General features: G+C 35.9%; 1 protein-coding gene across 1 annotated transcript in view; it reads right to left on the bottom strand.

Annotated features, from left to right (window-relative positions):
• The window catches only part of LOC123560855 (vascular endothelial growth factor receptor 1-like), a 100,451-nt gene extending 76,517 nt beyond the window's left edge, over positions 1-23,934 (bottom strand). The window contains exon 1 of the mRNA XM_053516837.1: positions 23,826-23,934. Within this exon, the coding sequence (XP_053372812.1) occupies positions 23,826-23,865 (40 nt within the window). The 5' untranslated portion in view covers positions 23,866-23,934. The remainder of the gene's footprint in view (positions 1-23,825) is intronic.
• Positions 23,935-24,159: the final 225 nt, after the last annotated feature.

Here is a 24,159-nt window from a genome sequence, read left to right as displayed (position 1 = left end):
ACATGGCTATCAACCTGCTCCACTGTTTTTTCTATCTATCGGTACCTTTCACTTTGGAAACAGTGCTGTAATTTGTCTGGAATGCTGGTCATGGGATTTGAATCATGGAAAATCCTCCGTTAAACACGGGATAAGGAATAGTGCGATTAACAAAAATGGTCTTTTTTCCTAATTATTCAAACAGCTGTGAGCTATTTTTCTGATTAGAAGTAAAATTTCAATATATATTTCCTTCATGGTTAGTCTGGAGCCGATTAAAAGTCGTAATTTTAAATTACAGTTTTTTGTCTGATGGTAAGGAACAGTGTACGAAAATAAGAGGATAAGGTGCAGTTCACTTCTTCAAGCGACTTTTTTCTTTGCTCTTTTCAGAGACAATCAAGTAAAATTCTGTTAAAGTAATATTTTGGCGATCATTTATAACTATTTCTTGCTCAATGTAGTAAGATTTAAAAGGTATCCGCCTGTCTATCAGACACGTGATGTACTGAAAGCCAAAAGTTTAGCAAGTATTTAATATAGTATCCCTTGCCAACATTTAACTATCTGTAAATTTCTTTTTGGTATAGGAGGGTTTACACTATGTGCTTTTACATTTGTGTTTTGACAAGTGGTGCTTATGCTTCTAATGTTTTTGGAGTTCCCACTATGTGTTAAAGCATACATGTTAATTTCAGGGGTGAAAGCAGTATCATAAAATACGTTTATCAACACATCTAGTTCCATAAGCTTTATAAATAAACGAATCTAAATCTTAATATTATGATTTGAAAACACTACTGCTAACATCTTTTTATACAAGAGGGCCATGATGGCCCTATATCGCTCACCTGTTATCATTGCACTTGAGGACAAAGGACAAGAAGGTCCTCAGAAAAAATATCTAAGTCCAAAGAACAGGAACAACAAAGGGAAGAAATTTAACCAAAAAGAAAAAAAAATTCTTACAAGGTATAGATATGTCAAAATACACCTAAACATTGGAGGTACCATCCATGTTGTACCACAGAAAAGTGGTCTCGGTTTTTCCCTACGGCCAATAATAAAAAAGTTACTAAAATAAGCTATTTATAGTAACGTAAAAGGGAAGTAATTAAAAAAAATAATATTGTAAGTGAACAAAAGAAGGATCTGCCAAATAAATCTGTTGACATAAATGAAATTTCAGATCAGTATCTTCATTAGTTATGGAGATATACCCATTTTAATTTGAAATAAAGGGAGGTAATTTGACATAAAATCAGTCCATAGTTATCTACCCTGATTGTCTCAGTCCAACTAATAACAATAATGAAATTTCAAATAAGTCCTATAAGTACTTACTGATATAAATCCATTTTGATTACAATCAGGGGAGGTAATCAGATATAAAATAACTCTGGAACCTACGATTGGATCTGATTTGTCATGGAATCCAAGATTTATTGTTGTTGAAGATATTTTGGAAGTTTGTATCAAATAAAACCATAAATGAAGTCTCTATATGGCTGCAAAAGCCAAAATAGCCAATTTTGGACCTTTAAGGGGCCATAACTCTGGAACCCATGATGGAATCTGGCCAGTTGAAGAAGCGAAGCACGATCTTGTGGTGATACAAGTTGTGTGCAAGTTTGGTTAAAATCAAATCATAAATGAAACTGCTATTGTGCAGACAAGGTCAAAACAGCTAATTTTGGCCCTTTCAGGGGCCATAACTCTGGAACCCATTATGGGATCTGGCCGGTTCAGAAAAGGAACTGAGATCTTATGGTGACACAAGTTTTGTGCAAGTTTGATTAAATTCATATCATAAAAGAAGCTGCTATTGTGCAGACAAGGTCAAAATAGCTAATTCTGGCCCTTTCAGGGGCCATCACTCTGGAACCCATAATGGAATCTCGCCAGTACAAGAAAGGAACCAAGATCTTATGGTGATACAAGTTGTGTGCAAGTTTGGTTAAAATCAAATCATAAATGAAGCTGCGTTTGTGCAGACAAGGTCAAAATAGCTAATTTTGGCCCTTTCAGGGGCCATAACTCTGGAACCCATAATGGGATCTGGCTGGTTCAAGAAAGGAACCAAGATCTCATGGTGATACAAGTTGTGTGCAAGTTTGGTTAAAATAAAATCATAAATGAAACCACTATCGTGCAGACACGAAATTGTTGACGCACGCATGGACGCACGCACGCACGCACGGACTGACGACTGACGAAGGACGAAAGGTGATCACAAAAGCTCACCTTGTCACTATGTGACAGGTGAGCTAAAAAAGGACTACACCTTATTTTCCAGAAGCCTTTCTCCTAATGGTATATAATAATTCAAACATTTTAAAAGCTTTTTTGGGGAAGTAATACACCCAAAATCACATAAAAAGTCTGAAAAAAATAATTTTGAGGTATACAAGTGAGGTGCTTTCATTTCCAAAATAGAACATACCTAGATTAAACACACAAAAAAATCAACCATGAAAATTTTCTCCGAAGAAAGTTATGATACATTAAAAAACATCACCACTTTTTCCTTGAGGGTTTTCAAAATACTTACGTGACTACACCAGTGTTTAAAAAACAAACTGTTTTCGGGAACAGTTGCGCGGTTGACTGTGTCAGTATGTTTAGTAGAATAGCTGAAAATATACCAGCATTTTAGCTACATACTGATTATACAAACTGCATTTATTTTTCTGGCTTCGTATATCATTAAACTAACAAGATGAATTGAAATCAAATTTTATTTAAACATTCGGAGTGAACTAAACCAGTTTTTTTCTTTTTTTTCTAAGTAATTTAAACATAATACAAAGAATAGTTTTGTCTGAAGGAAAAGTCCTGGAATATTTACAGTCATTCTAACAACTGTGAGAACATTCTATCATATTTTTATCATACATAACACAAAATCGATGAGTATGCTCAAGGTAACGTATGTACCAGTTAAGTTAATTATGCATATACAATGTATTTACCGATACCACTTTTCGTTAATTTAATAAAATCTTTTATATGCTCTTTGAATATGTTTCGATAACATTAAATTTTGTATTACTCTTAATGGGCAATAGTGTATTCTCATTTGAATTCAATCATCTATGGTACTGCCCTGAAATTTATGTACATCCTAAATTTCTAGTATATTGGTCCAAAACTATAATAAAGAAAATGTTTTAAGATGTTTAATCACTATCGAGGCAGTTATCATATCATGTGAATTGCAGAAAAGAAGAATAAACAATATCGCGACAACAAATAGCTTTTTTTCAAAGCAAATACATACGTTACTGCACAATTACACTGGCATGTAACCTCCTGCTGTACAAAAATAAGAATCTGCGTTATGTAATCGTCAAAATTCTATGAAAAGATATAAAATCCATCCTGTACGAATGAATTGAAGCATTATGATTGATGTAAATGAATTACAGATCAAATGGAACTTGAATTACATTGTCAAATCAACTTTGGACATAAATAATGGCACCCGTTCAAAATTAAACATAATGCGAAAATACTTTTCTATCTTTTCATATCCTGTATATTCTGAACATGATATTCAAATTATTTTATTACTACATTACGAATGCCACAAAAAAAGAAATGTTTTTTTATTTGAAATTATACATATGTTACTATTGGTTACGTATGTATCACTCGTACACACTGTATCTTTACTTTTATATACATTAATATATATGTAATGATTTCATTTGAAAATAATAAGCATATTCTATATTTAACAAGAGCTGTCCGTAAGACAGCGCGCTCGACTTTTCTCAGTGCTTGACTCTGAATTAGAGCTTTGCCAGTAAAAAAATTCCAAGTTAAAAAGGGACATAACTCTGTCAAAATTATAATTAAAGTTATGGGAATTGTGTCTCCTGGTGTAGACTTTGATAGTAAATAACTATTTAGAGTTTCGAGTCAAAAGCTTTAATAGTAACAGAGATGTTTGACTTTTAACAAAAAATTCTAAGTTAAAAAGGGGCATAATTCTGTCAAAATTCAAATCAGAGTTATGGGGATTGTGTCGCCTGGTGTAGACTGTGATGGTAAATAAGTATTTTAAGTTTCAAGTCAAATGCTTTGATAGTAACAGAGATATTGACTTTATCAAAAATCTTTAACCAAAAATTCTAAGTTAAAAAGGGGCATAATTTAGTCAAAATTCAAATCAGAGTTATTATGGGAATTGTGTCTCCTGGTGTAGACTTGGATTGTAAACAACTATTTTGAGTTTCAAATATAAAGCTTTAATAGTAACAGAGATATTTGACTTTATCAAATTTTTAAAAAAAAATTCTAAGTTAAAAAGGGGCATAATTCTGTCAAAATTCAATCAGAGTTATGGGGATTGTTTCTCCTGGTGTAGACTTTGATGGTAAATAAGTATTTTAAGTTTCAAGCTTTGATAGTAACAGAGATATTTGACTTTATCAAAAACTTTAACCAAAATTTCTAAGTTAAAAAGGGGCATAATTCTGTCAAAATTCAAAATAGCGTTATGGGGATTGTTTCTCCTGGATCTCTTATCATATCTATAGCATACACTTCTCAAAACTGAATTTGTTTACAATGTGTAGGTGATAAAAGGTTATCAAAATTAAAAGTTGGCGGCCTAAAAAGCTTGTAAACATGAAACCCTGCGTCACTGTTGACGTATGCTGACGTAGGAGTTAGTTTCAAATATTTCAGTAACGTATGTATCGATCACGTATGTATCATTTCCTTCTTTGATGCTCATAAAGAATATTCATAGATAGATATTTGTTGCCTAAAGGGTAATCAGCTATCAGATATGACAATGAACTTCGTCTTTAAGAGCATTAAAAAAAAATGAATTAAATTGTGATATTTCTACAATACGGTAACGGATGTATCAATCTGTTATATACGCTTCTGGGTAAGGTTTTCCACGCTGATATGGTATAAAATGTAACCCGAATTAACAGCATGAATGAGCAAGCATAATAGTTATATAATTTACGAACAGACATGTGTGAATGTTTATTCTACCCAGAAACGGCAGAAACATTATCATATTCTTTGGCATAACGTATGTATCATTATGGTTGAGACATCATTTTAAATGATGACTGATACCAAAGGAGTCCGGAAAAATTTGTATCTATGTTTGATTATAAAATAACTTCCTATGTTACTTCATAAAAATATGTGATTTCGTTGACTACTGATGAATTTTAACTACAAGAACGTTCATTAAACATAACAAGAGATCACAGAGTGATCTTGGCGCCCACCATTGAGGCATTTTTGAATGTTCCAAATTTCAAGACTATCTCAAGGTCAAAATCAAGGTCAAATTTTATTTCTGTACAAAACACTTTGCATGTGGTCCATGCATGTGGTCCAAATTTGAAAGCTGTAGCTTGAGAAATGTGAAAGTAGTTCACTAGGTCAATCTCAAGGTCAAAGTTCATTTCGGTATACAAAACTATGCATGTGCTTCAAATTTGGAGGCTGTAGCTTGAGAAATGTGAAAATAGGTCACTAGGTCAAAATCAATGTCAAATTTCAATTCAGAACACAAAAATATGCTTGTGGTCCAAATTTGAAGCCTGTAGCTTGAGAAATGTAAAAGTAGGTCACTAGGTCAATCTCAAGATCAAAGTTCATTTCGGTACACAAAACTACGCATGTGGTCCAAATTTGAAGGCTGTAGCTTGAGAAATGTGAAAATAGGTCACTAGGTCAAAATCAAGGTCAAATTTCATTTCGGAACACAAAACTATGCATGTGGTCCAAATTTGAAGCCTGTACCATCAAAAATGTGAAAGTAGGTCACTAGGTCAATGTCAAGGTCAAAGTTTTTTTCGGTGCACAAAACTATGCATGTGGTCCAAACTTGAAGGCTGTAGCTACAGAATTGTGAAAGTAGGTCACTAGGTCAAAATCAAGGTCAAATTTCATTTCGGAACACAAAACTATGCATGTGGTCAAAATTCAAAGCCTGTATCTTCAAAAACGTGAAATTAGGTCAATGTCAAGGTCAAAGTTTTTTTTGGTGCACAAAATTATGCATGTGGTCCAAATTCGAAGGCTGTAGCTACAGAAATGTGAAAGTAGGTCACTAGGTCAAATTTCATTTCAGAACACAAAACTATGCATGTGGTCCAAATTTGAAGCCTGTATCTTCAAAAATGTGGAAGTAGGTCACTAGGTCAAAATCAAGGTCAACTCATGTCAAGGTTCATCTTGCCACTCAAAACTATACATGTGGTCCAAATTTGAATGTTGTAGGTTATTGACAAGAAGATTTTAAAAGCTTTTCCCTATATAAGTCTATATGAAGCATGTGACCCCCGGGGCGGGGCCATATTTGACCCTAGGGGGATAATTTCAACAAACTTGGTAGAGAACCATTAGATGATGCTACATTACAAATATCAAAGCCCTAGGCTTTGTGGTTTGGACAAGAAGATTTTCAAAGTTTTTCCCTATATAAGTCTATGTAAACAATGTGACCCCCAGGGCAGGGCCATATTTGACCCTAGTGGCATAATTTGAACAATCTTAGTAGAAGACCAATAGATGATGTCACATACAAAATATCAGAGCCCTAGGCCCTGTGGTTTTGGACAAGAGGTTTTTCAAAGTTTTTCCCTATATAAGTCTATATAAACCATGTGACCCCCGGGGTGGGGCCATATTTGACCCCAGGGAAATAATTTGAATCATCTTGGTAGAGGACCACTAGATGATGCTACATACCAAATATCAAAGCCCTAGGCTCTGTGGTTTTGGATAAGAAGATTTTCAAAGTTTTTCCCTATATAAATCTATGTAAATTATAAAAATAAACAAGGGGCCACAACTCACTCAAAAATTGTTGAACCAGTCTGATTTTCAAGGGGACACAACTAGGGTACCAATACATCATTCTGACAAAGTTTGGTCAAAATCCCCCCAGTAGTTTCTGAGGAGATGCAATAACGAGAAATTGTTAACGGACGGACGGACCACGGACGCAGAGTGATTTGAAGGACGGACGGAAGGAAGGACGGAGGACCACGGACGCAGAGTGATTTGAATACCCCACCATCTGATGATGGTGGACTAAAAATGAGCTGGCGACAGTAACGTATATATTGTTTACGGTCGTTTGAAGCTTCATAAATTACTAACAGACAAAGGTAACAGTCAAAGATTCGGTATAAAAATCAAACAAGCTTAGTGCTATATGACATGGAGACGAATTACTCTTCTATTAATTTGTGAATAAGATAGTAAACAGTAACATACACATGCACCTCACTAGTGATTTTGGGTGAATAATTCCTTTTGCATTTTTAAATGAAGACTGAATCCAAGTCCCCATAATTATAGCCATGTTTATGAAAATGTTTACATTTTTCACTTATCTCAGGCTGATGAGACATCCTACTTGGAAGTCTTTCAAGTGAGATTGGATTACCGTATGTTCCGAATGCCTGGTTTATATATTTCAAAAGCACGACAACCAAATGCTTATACGGAAATATCATTCATTTTACACATGGAAATGCACAGCACCTGAAAATTGCTACTAGTATTATACTACACGAATTACAGTAAGATGATCAGAGTTTCACTTTAAATATGCAAATGAGATTGTGAAATATAAAAAGCAACGGTTCTTGGCCGTCATGAATAATCATAAAAGTCTACCAAGAGACCTAACCGATTTGTAATTTCCAGAGATTCGTTGTTGCTTATATTTCGTGAAAAGCTTCTGAAGTGGAAATCAAACTTTAGTAGTATATCTTCTGAAGAGGAAATTGGTTGCTTTGTATATTTAACCAATGGAAAAATCGGTTACATTTGCTCCCTACCTATTTAGCATTTGAATGGCCAAATATAAGTTCCTATAAAATGTTTGATTGGCCAAATATCTAGGTATAAAGTGATATAAGACACCACTTAGAACAGAGAACAACAGTTTTGTTTAATCGACAATCACTGAAAAAGTCAAGTGTGGTTACCTACTGACATATCTTGTCTGGTAATATGTTCATTCGGGGATTATGTTACTGTTCTACTCCTCAATCCAACCCCTTCAATTATTACATGGTAGAGAAATGTCAACTGGTTATCTCAGAAACGATGAAAGAAAACTGTAAAATCCTTTTGAAAAAATTGCACTGCATCTTATCCTCTAATTTTTGCACACTGTTCCTTACCATCGGACAAAAATTGTGTTTTTTGAAAATACGAACTGTGATCTCCACAAAACAAACAGTATTAGATAAGTATGTGGAAATATTCCTTCCAATCAGAAAAATAGCTTACAACCTGCGGTATATTAGGTAAAAAAGACCATTTTTGCAAGTCAAACTATTCCTTATCCCGTGTTTAACGGAGGATTTTTCATCGATTTGAATCTCATGACCTGCATTCCAGACAAATTACAGTACTGTTTCCAAAGTGAAAGGTAACGGTTGATAGAGAAAACAGTGGAGCAGGTTGATAGACATGTGTTATTGTCTAGATATCCTTGAAAAAGAAATAAAGTAAGAAAAACTCTCATTTTCAGTTTTGGCCGCCATTTTGTTTCGGTGGTAAGGAGTAGATCGAATACCCCCCTTGACTGTGGCCTCTAGTGTTCACAAATTTTTCCTTTGATTTCACCGGGTGACCTAGTTTTTTGACCCGAAATGACCCAGATACGATTCTGACCAAGAGGTCATCAAATTGAACATTCTGACCACTTCTCAGGTGTTCACAAGATTTTCCTTTGATCTGGTCTTTTGACCCCACATGACCTAGTTCTGAACCTGACCTAGAGATATCAAGACAAACATTCTGACCAAGTTTCATAAAGATTGAGTAACAACTGTGGCCTCTAGAGTGTTCACAAGCTTTTCCTTTCTTTTGACCAGTTACCTAGTTTTTGATCCCACATGACTCAGATTCGAACTTGACCTATAATAGATCATAAGGCAAACATTCAGACTAATTATCATGAGTTTCAAACTTAAATTGTGGTCTCTAGTGTTAACAAGATTTTCCTTTGACCAGGCCTACTGACCTAGTTTTTGACCCCACATGACCCAGATTTGAACCTGACCTAGAGATAATCAAGACAAACATTCTGACCAAGTTTCATAAAGACTGAGTCACAACTGTGGCCTCTATATTTTTTACAAGCTTTTCCTTTGATCTGGCCTACTGACCTAGTTTTTGAACCCACATGACCCAGTTTCGTACTAGACCTAGAAATCATCAAGACAAACATTCTGACCAAGTTTCATAAAGATTGAGTCACAACTGTGGCCTCTAGGGTGTTCACAAGCTTTTCCTTTGATCTGGTCTACTGACCTAGTTTTTGACCCCACATGACCCAGTTTCAAACTAGGTCTAGAGATCATAAAGACAAACATTCTGACCAAGTTTCATAAATATTGGGTCACATTTTTACTGTGGCCTCTAGAGTGTTCAAAAGGCAAATGTTGACGCATAAACGCATGCCAGACATTATGACCGGTCACAATAGCTCGAGCTAGATCACCTTGAGCACTTCGTGCTCTGGTGAGCTAAAAAAGACATTGGCCTTGTTGATAAAACGTCAGAAACTCAACATAAAGATACTGGGTTTGAAACATCAAGGGGGTACAACTGTACTACTTTTTATGACACTAGACATTAAAATTATTAGAGGCAGCAGTGATAAAATTACATGTAACTCAACAAACAGATCGGATAAAAACTGTTCAACTTAAAGCGCAGAAAAGAGTAACAAGAGATCACAGAGTGATCTTGGCGCCCACCAATGTGCCATTTTTGAGTGTTCCAAATTTCAAGACTTATTGACTAACTCAAGGTAAAATTTCATTTTCGTACACAACACTGTGCATGTGGTCCAAATTCGAAAGCTGTAGCTTGAGAAATGTGAAAGTAGGTCACTAGATCAATTTCAAGGACAAAGTTCTTTGTACACAAAACTATGCATGTGCATCAAGTTTGAAGGCTGTAGTTTGAGAAATTTGAAAGTAGTTCACTAGGTCAATCTTAAGGTCAAAGTTTATTTCGGTACACAAAACTAAGCAAGTGGTCCAAATTTGAAGGCTGTAGCTTGAGAAATGTGAAAGTAGGTCACTAGGTCAAAATCAAGGTTAAATTACACTTCAGAACACAAATCTATGCATGTGGTCCAAATTTAAAGCCTGTATCTTCAAAAATGTGAAAGTAGGTCACTAGGTCAATGTCAAGGTCAAAGTTTGTTTCGGTGCACAATCCTATGCATGTGGTCTAAATTTGAAGCCTGTAGCTACAGAAATGTGAAAGTAGGTCACTAGGTCAATCTAAAGGTCAAAGTTCATTTCGGTACACAAAACTAGGCAAGTGGTCCAAATTTGAAGGCTGTAGCTTGAGAAATGTGAAAGTAGGTCACTAGGTCAAAATCAAGGTCAAATTTTATTTCAGAACACAGAACTATGCATGTGGTCCAAATTTGAAGCCTGTACCATCAAAAATGTGAAAGTAGGTCACTAGGTCAATGTCAAGGTCAAAGTTTTTTTCAGTGCACAAAACTATGCATGTGGTCCAAATTTGAAGGCTGTAGCTATAAAAATGTGAAAGTAGGTCACTAGGTCAAAATCAAGGTCAATTCATGTCAAAGTTCATCTTGCCACTCAAAACCATACATGTGGTCCAAATTTGAATGTTGTAGGTTATTGACAAGAAGATTTTAAAAGCTTTTTCCTGTATAAATCTATATGAACCATGTGACCCCCAGGGCAGACCCATATTTGACCCTAGGGGGATAATTTGAACAAACTTGGTAGAGAACCACTAGATGATGCTACATTACAAATGCCAAAGCCCTAGGCTTTGTGGTTTGAACAAGAAGATTTTACAAGTTTTTCCCTATATAAGTCTATGTAAACCATGTGACCCCCGGGGCGGGGCCATATTTGACCCTAGGGGGATAATTTGAACAATCTTAGTAGAAGACCACTAGATGATGTCACATACAAAATATCAAAGCCTTAGGCCCTGTGGTTTTGAATAAAAGGTTTTTCAAAGTTTTTCCCTTTATAAGTCTATATAAAGCATGTGACCCCCGGGGCTGGGCCATATTAGACCCCTGGGAAAGAATTTGAATCATCTTGGTAGAGGACCACTAGATGATGCTTCATACCAAAATATCAAAGCCCTAGGCTCTGTGGTTTTGGACAAAAAGATTTTCAAAGTTTTTCCCTATATAAATCTATGTAAATTATAGAAATAAACAAAGGGCCATAACTCACTAAATAATTGTTGAACCAGTCTGATTTTCAGGGGGACACAACTAGGGTACCAATACATCATTCTGACAAAGTTTGGTCAAAATCCCCCCAGTAGTTTCTATGGAGATGCGATAACGAGAAATTGTTAACGGACGGACGGACGGACTGAAGGATGGACAGACCACGGACGCAGTGATTTGAATAGCCCACCATCATGATGATGGTGGGCTAAAAAGGCCAATTTTCTGTAATTCAAGGGCCATAATCCTGAAGTGCTTCGGGCGTTTTGGCTAGTTATCAAACTTGGCCGAGGACTTATTGGTAAACACATTTTGTTAAAGTTTGGTGAAGATCAGCTGAGAACTGTTCAACAAGCATGCGGACAAGATTTGTGACAGACAGAGAGAGACACACACACACACACTGAAACACACACAGACAGCAGTAAATCAATATATCTCCCACACCACTATGTGGTGGGAGACATAACTAATAAAGGGCCATAACTAAGTGAACAAGAGCTCATCGAACACGAAATGCCCCCCTTGATGCATTCAGTAATTGTACAAGGAACAGAAATTATATGCTCAATGTAAACAAAAGTTCTACTGTTCTGGTTCAATCTGACCTTGACCTTTAATCTCTTGACCTAAAAATCAACAGGGATCATCTGCTGGTCATGATATACCTCCCTACTAAGTTTCGTGATCCTAGGCCCAAGCATTCTCAAAAGTATCGTCCAGAAAGGGTTAACTGTTACGGGTCAATGTGACCTTCACCTTTCGCCAACTGACCTCAAAATCTGCAGGGGTCATCTACTGGTCATGACCAACCTCCCTATCAAGTTTCATGATCCTAGGCCCAAGCGTTCTCAAGTTATTGTCTGGAAACGGTTTAAATGTTCCGGGTCATTGTAACCTTGACCCTTGACCTACTGAACTCAAAATCAAAAGGGGTCATCTGCTGGTCATGATAAACCTCTCTATGATCTTTCATGACCCTTGGCCTAAGCGTTCTCAAGTTATCGTCCAGAAACTGTTTAACTGTTCCTGGCCAATGTGACCTTGAACTTCGACCTAATTACCTCAAAATCAATAGGGGTCATCTTCTGGTCATGACCAAACTCTCTATCAATTTTCCTTATCCTAGGCCCAAGCGTTTTTGAGTTATCGCCCGTAAACCATTTTACTGTTCCTGGTCACTGTGACCTTTGACCTTCTGATCTCAAAATCAATAGGGGCCATCTGCTGGTCATGACAAACCTTCCTGTCAACTTTAATGATCCTAGGCCCAAGCAATCTTAAGTTATCATCCGGAAACCGTTTAACTGTTTCGGGTCACTGTGACCTTGACCTTTGACCTACTGACAATAGGGGTCATCTGCTGATCATGACCAACCTCCCTATCAACTTTCATGATCCTAGGCCCAAGTGTTCTTGAGTTATCATCCGGAAACCATTTAACTGTTCAGGGTCACTGTGACCTTGACCTTTGACCTACTGACCTCAAAATCAATAGGGGTCATCTGCTGGTCATGATCAACCTTCCTATCAACTTTCATGATCCTAGGCCCAAGTGTTCTTGAGTTATCATCCGGAAACGGATTGGTCTACATTCCGACCGACTGACCAACCGACTGACCGACATCTGCAAAACAATATACCCCTCCTTCCTCGAAGGGGGGCATAAAATTCATCCAATTGGAACCCGCTTGGCACATGTATGCACAAATAAGCTTGGTACTGATAATTATAACAAGGTTTGATGGAAATCTGGTAAACAAGAGGGCCATGATGGCCCTATATCGCTCACCTGTTATCATTGCACTTGAGGACAAGAAGGTCCTCAGTAAAATATCAAAGTCCAAAGGACAGGAACAACAAAGGGAAGAAATTTAACCAAAAAGAAAAAAAAATTCTTACAAGGTATAGATATGTCAAAATACATCTAACAAGAGTGCCAGAATGTCACAATATACGCCCGTCACAGCAAATTTCTTTACTCTAGCACCTGTATTTGCAAATGGAATTTTAATTTTGTGGTTGTTTAGTAATCTTTGTAAGTCTTTTGTTTTTCTAAGTCCACAAAAAGACTCCTTACCAGGTAGAGATACCTTAAAATAGACCTAAAATTTGAAAGTAACATCTATGTTGTACCACAGAAGAGTGGTCTTGTTTTTTCCCTACGGTCAATTATAAAAAAGTTACAATATAAGTTATTTATAGTAACAACTAATTGGATGTAGCATGCATGTTGTACTACAGAAAAGTGGTCTCGATTTTTCCCTACGACTAGTAATGAAAAAGTTACAATATAAGCTATTTATAGTAACAACAAAGGGAAGTAATTCTAAAAAGTGAACTGCGCATGACACTCCGTCTCATGATGATGAACAACTGTGCCAACTTTCATCAAAATCCCTCCATGCATGAAGAAGATATGCTCCGGACAAAGTCATTCTTGAATTTGATCTTTGACCTCTAAGTGTGACCTTGACCTTAGACCTAGGGACCTGGTTCTTGTGCATGACACTCCGTCTCATGATGGTGAACAACTGTGCCAAGTTTCAACAAAATCCCTCCATGCATGTAGAAGATATGCTCCGGACAAAGTCTGTGGACGCCGCCCGCCCGCCCGCCAGGGGCGTTCCCATAATACGTCCCGTTTTTCAAACGGGCGTATAAAAATTGGAGGTACCATCCATGTTGTACCACAGAAAAGTGGTCTCCGTTTTTCACTACGGCCAATAATAAAAAAGTTACTAAAAATAAGCTATTTATAGTAACATAAAATGAAAAGGGAAGTAATTAAAAAAAATAAATATTGTAAGTGAACAAAAGAAGGATCTGCCAAATAAATCTGTTGACATAAATGAAATTTCAGATCAGTATCTTCATTAGTTATGCAGATATACCCATTTTAATTTGAAATAAGGGGAGGTAATTTGACATAAAACCAGTCCATAGTTATCTACCATGATTGTCTCTGTCCAACTAATAACAATAATGAAATTTCAAATAAGTCCTATAAGTACTTACTAATATAAATCCATTTTGATTACAATCAGGGGAGGTAATCAGATATAAAATAACTCTGGAACCTATGATTGGATCTGATTTGTCATGGAATCCAAGATTTATTGTTGTTGAAGATATTTTGGAAGTTTGTATCAAATTAAACCATAAATGAAGTCTCTATATGGCTGCAAAAGCCAAAATAGCCAATTTTGGACCTTTAAGGGGCCATAACTCTGGAACCCATAAAGGAATCTGGCCAGTTGAAGAAAGGAAGGAAGATCTCGTGGTGATACAAGTTGTTTGCAAGTTTGGTTAAAATCAAATCATAAATGGAGCTGCTATTGTGCAGACAAGGTCAAAATAGCTAATTTTGGCCCTTTAAGGGGCCATAACTCTGGAACCCATTTTGGGATCTGGCCGGATCAAGAAAGGAACCGAGATCTTATGGTGACACAAGTTTTGTGCAAGTTTGATTAAATTCAAATCATAAATGAAGCTGCTATTGTGCAGACAAGGTCAAAATAGCTAATTTTTCCATCACTCTGGAACCCATAACGGAATCTCGCCAGTTCAAGAAAGGAACCAAGATTTTATGGTGATACAAGTTGTGTGCAAGTTTGGTTAAATTCAAATCATAAATGAAGCTGCTATTGTGCAGACAAGGTCAAAATAGCTAATTCTGGCCCTTTAAGGGGCCATAACTCTGGAACCCATAATGGAATCTGGCCAGTTCAAGAAAGGAACCATGATCTCGTGGTGATAAAAGTTGTGTGCCAGTTTGGTAAAAATCAAATCATAAATAAAGCTGCTATTGTGCAGACAAGGTCAAAATAGCTAATTTTGGCCCTTTCAGGGGCCATAACTCTGGAACCCATAATGGGATCTGGCCAGTTCAAGAAAGGAACCGTGACCTTATGGTGATACAAGTTGTGTGCAAGTTTGGTTAAAATAAAATTATAAATGAAACCACTATCGTGCAGACAAGGAATTGTTGACGCAAGCACGGACTGACGACGGACGAAGGGTGATCACAAAAGCTCACCTTGTCACTATGTGATTGCTAAGATTTAACCTAGTGACCTACTTTTTTAGCTCATGTAACTCATGTTTTAATATGAGTTAGATTTCACAGAGATGGACATTCTGACAGAACAAGAGCTTGTTGAACATGAAATGCCCCCCTTGATGCATTCAGTAATCGCACAAGGAACAGAAATTATCTGGTCACTGTACACAAAAGTTCTACTGTTCTGGGTCAATGTGACCTTGACCTTTGACCTATTAGCCTCAAAATCAATAGGGGTTATCTGCTGGTCATAACAGGCTTTCAAGCACTATTTGGCAAAAAATTAGGGCTAAAATTAGGGCTATTTTTGCCAAATATAAGGGCTAAATTAGGACTAGATGCCCACAGGCAACATGTCGTGCCTGCCTTTTGACCATATATATTGTTGCTTTTCATCATCACCACGCCCGGATCCAGAAATATTTGAATGGGGGGAGCACCAGTTTAGAAAAAATGCATCACCGGCGCAGTGCATAGCGCTGAGAGGGGGTAGATAGGCGAGGGGGGGCCTCTGTCTGTGTTAGGAAAATTGGGGTTTCCCCATGAAAGTTTTTGATATACAGGTATGAAATGGTGGACACTGGTGCAATTTTTTGTCTAAATGTTGAGGTACTGGAGGGGTACTGCTCTCAATTTAGGGGGGGGGGGGGGGGGGGGGGGGCGGGGGGGGGGGAGGGGGGGGGGGGGGGGGGGAGGGGGAGGAGGGGGGTTCTCCCCCTGGAAAAATTTGAAATACAGGTATGAAATGCTGGATTGTAGTGCATTTTTTGGTCTAAAATTTGATGTGTGTAATTTTAGGGAGATGAGGGGACTCTCCCCCTGGAAAATTTTGAAATACAGATATGAAATGGTGGCCTCTGGTGCATTTTTTTACTAAATTCTGAGGAACTGGAGGGGTAATTTCTTATAATATGAGGGGGGTCAGGGGGTTCTCCCCCTGGAAATTGTTTAAATAAAGGTATGAAATAGTGGCCTCTGGTGCGTTTTTGGGCATAAATTTTGAGGAAATATTATTTCTTTGCCAATATAGTTTGGTGCAACTTTGATGATTATAGGTTACTTCTTGGGGGCCAACTTGGGGGCGGGCCTGATCATTCATTGAAGTATATCTATGTTTCATGAAGCTAGGAACTCATGGAAACTGATAGAAGCATCCTCTGTAAATGAATCTTAATGAATCTTAAAGAATATTAACTTCAATAAATTAACTGGATCATTCTAGGACGTTTTGGCCAGCGGACGTTTTGGCCCGGACGTTTTGGCCTAGGATCTTTCGGCCTAGGATGTTTTGGCCAGGCATTTTTTGAGGGTAGGACGTTTTGGCCAAAAATAAATTGTGGTTTCATATCGTGCAAAATATGGTTTGGAGATTATTCTAAAGAATGTTATAGTAAAAGTGAACAAATTAAACTGATAATAAAACATACTCATGGTATTTTATTTTTATAATTTTTTTATATATATATTAAACATATACACATTGTATATGTGTGTGTATGTGAAAATATTTGCCATTTACAACAAAACAAAAGAGTTATGAAAATAAATCTTATTCACAATTATTTATTTAAAATGAATGATCAATTATACTGTAACATATGATAACATATTAATGTCCAGATATTAATTTGCATATTATGGAAATAATTTATTTTTGGCCAAAACATCCTACCTCAAAAATTTTCTTGGCCAAAACATCCTACAGTACGTCCAAGATGAAAGGTCAATTTTTCGCGCGACCTCGGTGACAAAAAACGATTGACTGTGTCCTTTTGCGGTGTCCCGAACACGCTAGCACATCGAAACGGACACCGAGTCCGTTATCGGCTGCCTAGCGATCGGCGGACACGGTGCGTCGCGGTGTACAATTGCGGTGATTCTCCGTGTTCAGATCGTCTCAATTAATCCCGTTTTTGATTGTAGAAAGATAATTTTTGCTCCTATATTTTGTTTTAACAATATTGTTTTCTGTTTTCAGGTGAACACTAAGCTTATAAGATGTGTAATTATAAACTGTTTTGTTTCCTTTGTTTATGTTCATAGTTGTATGTAAAAAATGTTAAAACGTCCACTAACAATTACTACTAACATTACATGTTGGAATAAATGTTTTACTCACCTCTGTTGCAATTAAACTGCCTAAGTCTTTCTTTCGTTTAGCATGTTTGCCAATTTTCACGTTGCGAAATTATTTGGTAAGTTACTTATGATTAATAAGTTCATGTTGGTATAACAAGTGCTAATTAGGTAATTGTCGACATCAATAAAGAGTATTTAAATTTTATAGTTTTCGAGTAAAACTTCTTTCTATAAAATGCAGTTTCAAACAGTTAATTTTAACTTCAAGTCATGAAAATTGTTCGATGTTTAAATCAATATCATTTTCACTTGTACATGTAGTCTAGTTTATTTTCAATTTGCAATGATTTATTATCGTAAAATTTACAATGAAACAAGGGATAAATCAAAAGTTATGAAGCAATTGTTTTATATTTCAGGTACACATCAACTACTAGTATATAAAAAATAGAAGAGAAAAAAAAACAGAAGTGAAGTTTCGGAGCAAGACGCGGTTGTGGCTAGTAATACGGTCCCGCACGGTCCTAAAGCTAGTCATACGTGAGGCACGTTCAGCTAGACAGTCTTGCTTGGACTACAAGAGTAGTGATAATCACATACGACTAGATTTTTGGCCGTCGTGCGGGTCTGTTCACTACAGGATGTTTTAAAGCCACTAATAAATATGTATCATTTCCATACGGTTTATAATAAATAATGAAAGCGTAAAGTAGTTGTTATCTATACTTACGGGTACTGGTAGAAACTTTCAACAAGAGTGAAAATTACAGCACAACACCAGAGGAGGGAAGAAGCAGAAAACGAAAATCGGGCTTCTATATCTTTTATTAATTCACTTTTTTTCTATACGAAATTTAACGGAATATAATATTTATTAGGAAGCACAAACAATTCAAACAAATAAAGCCAAGAATGATTTACACTAGAAAGAAAAAAATATTTTGCTATGTTGCGTTCTCATATAATGCTTCCATTTGATTTTATTTCTTATTCATAACATGTACATAGATACAAACGATACCAACAATTGAAGATTATTTACACAAAATACAGACAGACATATTCTATAAATCGTCATGTAATAATCACACACATAACGTGACAAATACACGTGCAGTTGTTAAAACTAAACAGTATAATTCTATTTCATATTTTGTTTCTGTTCCCTTTAGTCTATTACACAGACAAAATTTTATGAAAAAGATCATATACGTTATTACGAATATGCAAATATTACGAATATGAAAGTATCTTAATCTTGCCGAAAATAATACAGAATGGAGAATAAACAATTTTTGTCAGTAGTGAATACATAATATGAATTATATAATAAACACAAAATAATTTCTGTAAGCATTACCTATACACAGGTTATGTTTTATATGAGGCTATAAACATATATGACATTTAATGCTAATAAAATTATGTTTACAAAAAAAAAAATAAAAAAAAATTAAATTGTGAGTTGTTGCTTCCAAGGCTCTTGCTCAGCACTATTTTTCGTAATCTTGCCCTGAAAAAAAAAAGCAGATAAAACATAATTTTTAACAGCTGTATGTTACACATTAATAGTTTCCTGAAATTTGAAATGTCATGTGATATAATTCGATTAATTTGTTGTTTCAGACATGTAGACAAGCATCTAAATGTTTAAATGGATAATTACTTTGTTTACTTTAAGTGAATACCACTGTTTTCTTTCCCGAGCGAAAACTTTAATGTCGATATTCTATGTTGCATTAAAATTAAATTTCAAATTCTCTTGATATTTACAAAAGCAAATAAATTCGTTACAAATTAACAAGTTATTCAAAAACTATTAATTTTAACTGGTAACTTATATCCACGTCCAATAAAGGGCCATAATTCAGCCAAAGTACTTGATAGAGTTATGTACTCTTGCCTACAGATAAAGACTGTTATAATACACAAGTGATAAATGTTTCAAAGCCATAATGTCAAACAGTTTACACAAAATATGGACTGGTACGAAAACTGAACCAACTTCCAAGTTCAAAAAGGGTCAAAATTCAGCCAAATATCTTTGACATAGTTACATACCCTTGACTACAGATAGAGATCATGATAATGAACAAGTATTCAAAGTTTCAAAGCCACATGTCAAATAGTTTTGACAAAAGGTGGACTTGTATGGAAAACTAAACCAATTTCCAAGTCCAAAAAGGGCCATAATTCAGCCAAAATGATCACTGTAAATTATATTATGCCGCTTATTGCAGTACCGCTTATATCATAAACAATTATTTTCTTGTATTAAAGTGCTGGCTCGATTTTAAAATAAAAACAAGGGGGTCATTGACCCTAAAGCGCTCACCTGTGTACAAGGCTTCAAGTATGTTTGTATAAGTACAGAGTTAGGTTTCTTCTATGTTAACCTATATTATATACATATCACATACACTTTTGAACCTAGAGTAATAATTTGAACAATTATGGTAGACATTACAAATCTGATATCACATGCCAAATTAGGGTCTAGCCATTATTGATTCAGAGAAGAAAAGTGACCACGCCCCCTGTCAGCCATGTTTTTTGACGAATCGGAATAATTTGAACAATCTTGGTAGAGGGCCACACAAGAACCATTTGTGCAAAATTATTTTAAAATCGGGCCAGCAGTTTCACACAAAAAAGATTTCGTTTGAAGATTTGTTTGAAGTTTTTTTCTGTTTTTAGCTCTGGCAGCCCCTATGTGCAACCAAGCGGAACCGTTTGAACAACTTTGGTAGAGGACCACCCAAGAAACATCATGGCCAAGTTTCATCAAAATCCATTCAGTGGTTTTGGAGGAGATGTCGTGTAAACACAAATGTTGACGACGGACGACTTGACGCACGGACGGACGACGGACACAGCGTGATCACAATACCTCACCATGAGCACTTTGTGCTCAGGTGAGCTAAAAAATTGTACAAAAATTGTAACTTTCTGCCAAGATTATTCAAATTATTTTGATTGTCAAAAAAGATGGCCGCCAGAGGGCGTGGTCATTTTGCCCCTCTATGTATACTTTAGAAACTTTTAAAATTCTTCCGGTCCAAAACAACTGGCCTAATTTTAAAATAATTTTACACAAGCGTATCTTTTTTTTTTATGTCTCAGACATATATAATAAAATTTCGTAATAAAAAAAGAGTAACAAATAGAAAACATTATAATGCACAATGCATAGTTCGGTGCTCATCTAATAATAGAGCAAGATGACAACGACACAATCATCCGCTTCTATTCGTTTCGTCATTATTGATTTTTGCAAACTTCTGTTTTATCAGCTGAAAAGGCAGTAAATTTCTCGAGAAGATATAAAATACACTTTGGTATGTATTCAAACAAATTTCTGTTTGCAGATAGGTATTGATATCTTAAATAAATAACAGGTAAAATTAAGGTTTAGCGGTATATCACAAAACAACAGACTTTTTCAGTAAATGAACAGCATCTCGACACACAACTTATCTGTCCAATACATGTTTTATTGTTCTGTCCCACAGAGTTGGATACTTAAAATATTCTAAATGAGTTGTCCCCCTTTAAATAAGAATGCCATTTGTAAAGAAATAAATGTAAACAATTGTCAAAAACGATGTTTTACCTAGTTATGTAAAGTTTAAACACTCGCACGATGTGGCAAATGCATCAAAACGAAGACATGTAACAGCTTTTAAAAAATGGTGTTTTTAAAGGCGCTGAACTGTCCAGAAGTGTGGCCCCTTCATGCAGTCCCTTTCCAGAATTCAGTAAATATATGAGTAAACTGACAATGGTTTTGTAGAATAATAGAAATGTTTTATACGCTGTCAAATTTTCATGTAAAACAATGCTTTCTTTCTATGATTTGATGACGTTCGAACTTTTTTCTCCGAAACATGGACCTATACCTTAAACCAGAACACTGCTTATTCACTGAGAAATCGATTACCGGACGACTAGAAAATCGCCAGGGGAAATGCTAGTCGTCCGGTTACCGGACGACTAGAAAGCAGTCTAGGTGTCCGGTTACCGGACGACTAGACACTTCCTTTAATTATATTTTGTGTCAAAACTTGTACGTTTTGATAGATAATGAATTATTTGAAATTATTTATTAAACTAAATAACTGTTACATTTTTATTTGCTTGCTTACTGTAAATATTGCTACTAATACCGCGAGAATATAGGGGCACAGGCTACTTTTATTTAAGGAGGTGGCTATTCCTACGGTCCCGTAAGAATAGCCTCACAGGCTATTCCTACGGCTCTCCCGTAAGAATAGTGAAATAGCCCATAAGTGGCTATTCCTACGGCTCTAAAGACAGTTTCGTATGTCCATTTTGAATTGCACTGTACCTAATTAATTCAAATGGTATATTTTCGAAAAATTGTTTACTTTTCACTATCACATCGAGAGAACAGGAAGTGATTTCGAATAATCAGGTCTAGGAAAGTGGTACATTTACAGATTATCTGTAAATTTACAAATAATTTACAGATTTTTCGATCTGTAAATTTACAGATTGTGTGTATGAAAATTGATGAAATTACATTTATCCCTAAAACCGCAGCTTGAAATTAATTGGTTTATTTACAGTATGCACAAATTAACATCATTTGTGAGTTTCAGCCATTTTTATTGACTAAATTTTTGGCATTTTCAAAAAAATCAAAGTCAACAGAAATGACTGAAAGTTACAATTGACCTTTATTTATCAGTACCATAAGTAAATCAATTAATTTCAAGCTGCAATTTTGAGTCCAAGTATGATTTTAGAAGTTTTCAAACATTTGATCTGTAAATTTATAGATCGAAAAATCTGTAAAATTAGAGATTATCTGTAAATTTACAGATAATCTGTAAACATGCCACTTTCCAAGACCTGATAACAGGGTTGGCAAAAAGACGGGAAATACTCGTATTTCCCGGGACGGCGGGAAATACGGGTAATTCCCGGGAAATACCAGTGAGAAATACTGGGGAATACTCTTCAGGCCTTACAAATAGTCCAATTATACACTCCAAAATACAGGGGAGGTGTTACTGCTAATTGGTGGATTATTGACAGATTCTATAATGATACAGAATATACAGTATAGCCCCAAGCACTATATTTAACTATCCTATTGCACATGTTTGTTGCAAATAAAGTAACAATACTTTGCTGTAAAATAATTCCCACCATTGTGATTTCACGAAACAGTGAAAGAAATTCATCAGTCAAACCTCTGAGCATTTATTCAATTTCTCAAAATACATGTAATTGCTTTTTATTTTTCAAAAGTACTTCATTCCGCTTTTCATCCTGTGACAGTTAGCATTAATATGAAGCCCAAAGATCCTGTGTGGAATTTTTATGATATCATAGAATCTGATGATGGTTCAAAACAAAAAGCAAAGTGTAAAGACTGTGGATTTTGCTGTCATTCAAACAAAACTTAGAAATAGACTTGGAGTGAAAAAAGCAGCAAAACTGGTGTTTTGCTTCCGCATGTTAAGGTCCAAAGAGGAATTGGACTGGTGATGAAGGAACTTTCATGGTCACCAGGGGTCTGACAGTGGAATATAATATGATTTTTGCCATAGTGTATGTGTGCATGCAAATGCTAGTTATTTAACAGATATTTTGTGGGTTTTTTTTGTCAAAATAAACTGTTTTTTGCTGAAAATTTGAGTATTTCCCAGTATTTCCCACTTTTGCAATTTTTATGAGTATTTCCCGGTACGGGAATTACCGGGAATTACCACCGGTAATTACCGCACTGGTAAATACCATGCAAACCCTGCCTGATAATGGAAAAGGCTGTTCGAAAATATACCAGTTGAATTAATTCAGTACAATGCAATACAAGATGGGCTTACAATACTGTCTTTAGAGCCGTAGGAATAGCCACCTGCGGGCTATTTCACTATTCTTACGGGAGAGCCGTAGGAATAGCCTGTGAGGCTATTCTTACGGGACCGTAGGAATAGCCACTTCCTTTATTTAATAGTATCATGAATCTCGTTTGAGACTGAAGAAATCAGAAATGAATGCAAAATAATTACGTTTTATATACTTTCGGCGGTGTTTCTCCAAGAAAATCTTTGGTAAATGTTTTTGAACCTTTGGTCTTCCTTCATCAAAATTGCTCTTTCGACTTATGAAGGCGAAAAAATGCGCCGAAGAAGCGTTTGTTGCGCGAAAAAAACAAATAGAACCCACTATCACACGCTGTCTCCAGATCGGGAGACATTCTCTGATTTGGGGTACATCAGACAGCACTTTCGTGCCATGAAAAATCTCCCGATCCGGAGACTGTCTCCGAAATCGGTGAATCTTACTGCTGAAAGTCTCTGGATAACAAATAATTTGTCAATTATCGGCTGTCGTCTATGAAGAAACAAAAATAAAATAAATATAAAATCAGAAACACCAAACCGATAGAATATTAAATCAGTATTTTTGAAAAATTAAAAATACCTATTTGTAAAAGAGCAAATAATGCAAAAAGCCGCAGCATCTTAGATCCTCAGCATCAACAAGGCCCTTTGTTTACCCTGATCTGCGCTTGGGTGACTGTGATCTATTAGTTACGTCTAATTTCCGTGTAGTACCGTAGTTTTCCGTTCTTAAGGCTAAAAGAATTTGTCCTTTGTTTCATATAAATTTCAGCTACTTCAAAACAATTTTGATACAGTTTCTAGATTTTCTCTCCGTTGTAGACCTATTTTCCACATGATATCCATATATTTGCTTCAAGAAAACGAAAAGAAAAAGGGGTGTTGAATAGCATGCAGTGAAATGCAAGTCAACT

Source organism: Mercenaria mercenaria, chromosome 10 (genome assembly GCF_021730395.1).
Source record: "Mercenaria mercenaria strain notata chromosome 10, MADL_Memer_1, whole genome shotgun sequence".
Classification (NCBI taxonomy): domain Eukaryota; kingdom Metazoa; phylum Mollusca; class Bivalvia; order Venerida; family Veneridae; genus Mercenaria; species Mercenaria mercenaria.
Note: the sequence above shows the minus strand (reverse complement) of the source record. Positions and strands in the feature narration are given on the sequence as shown.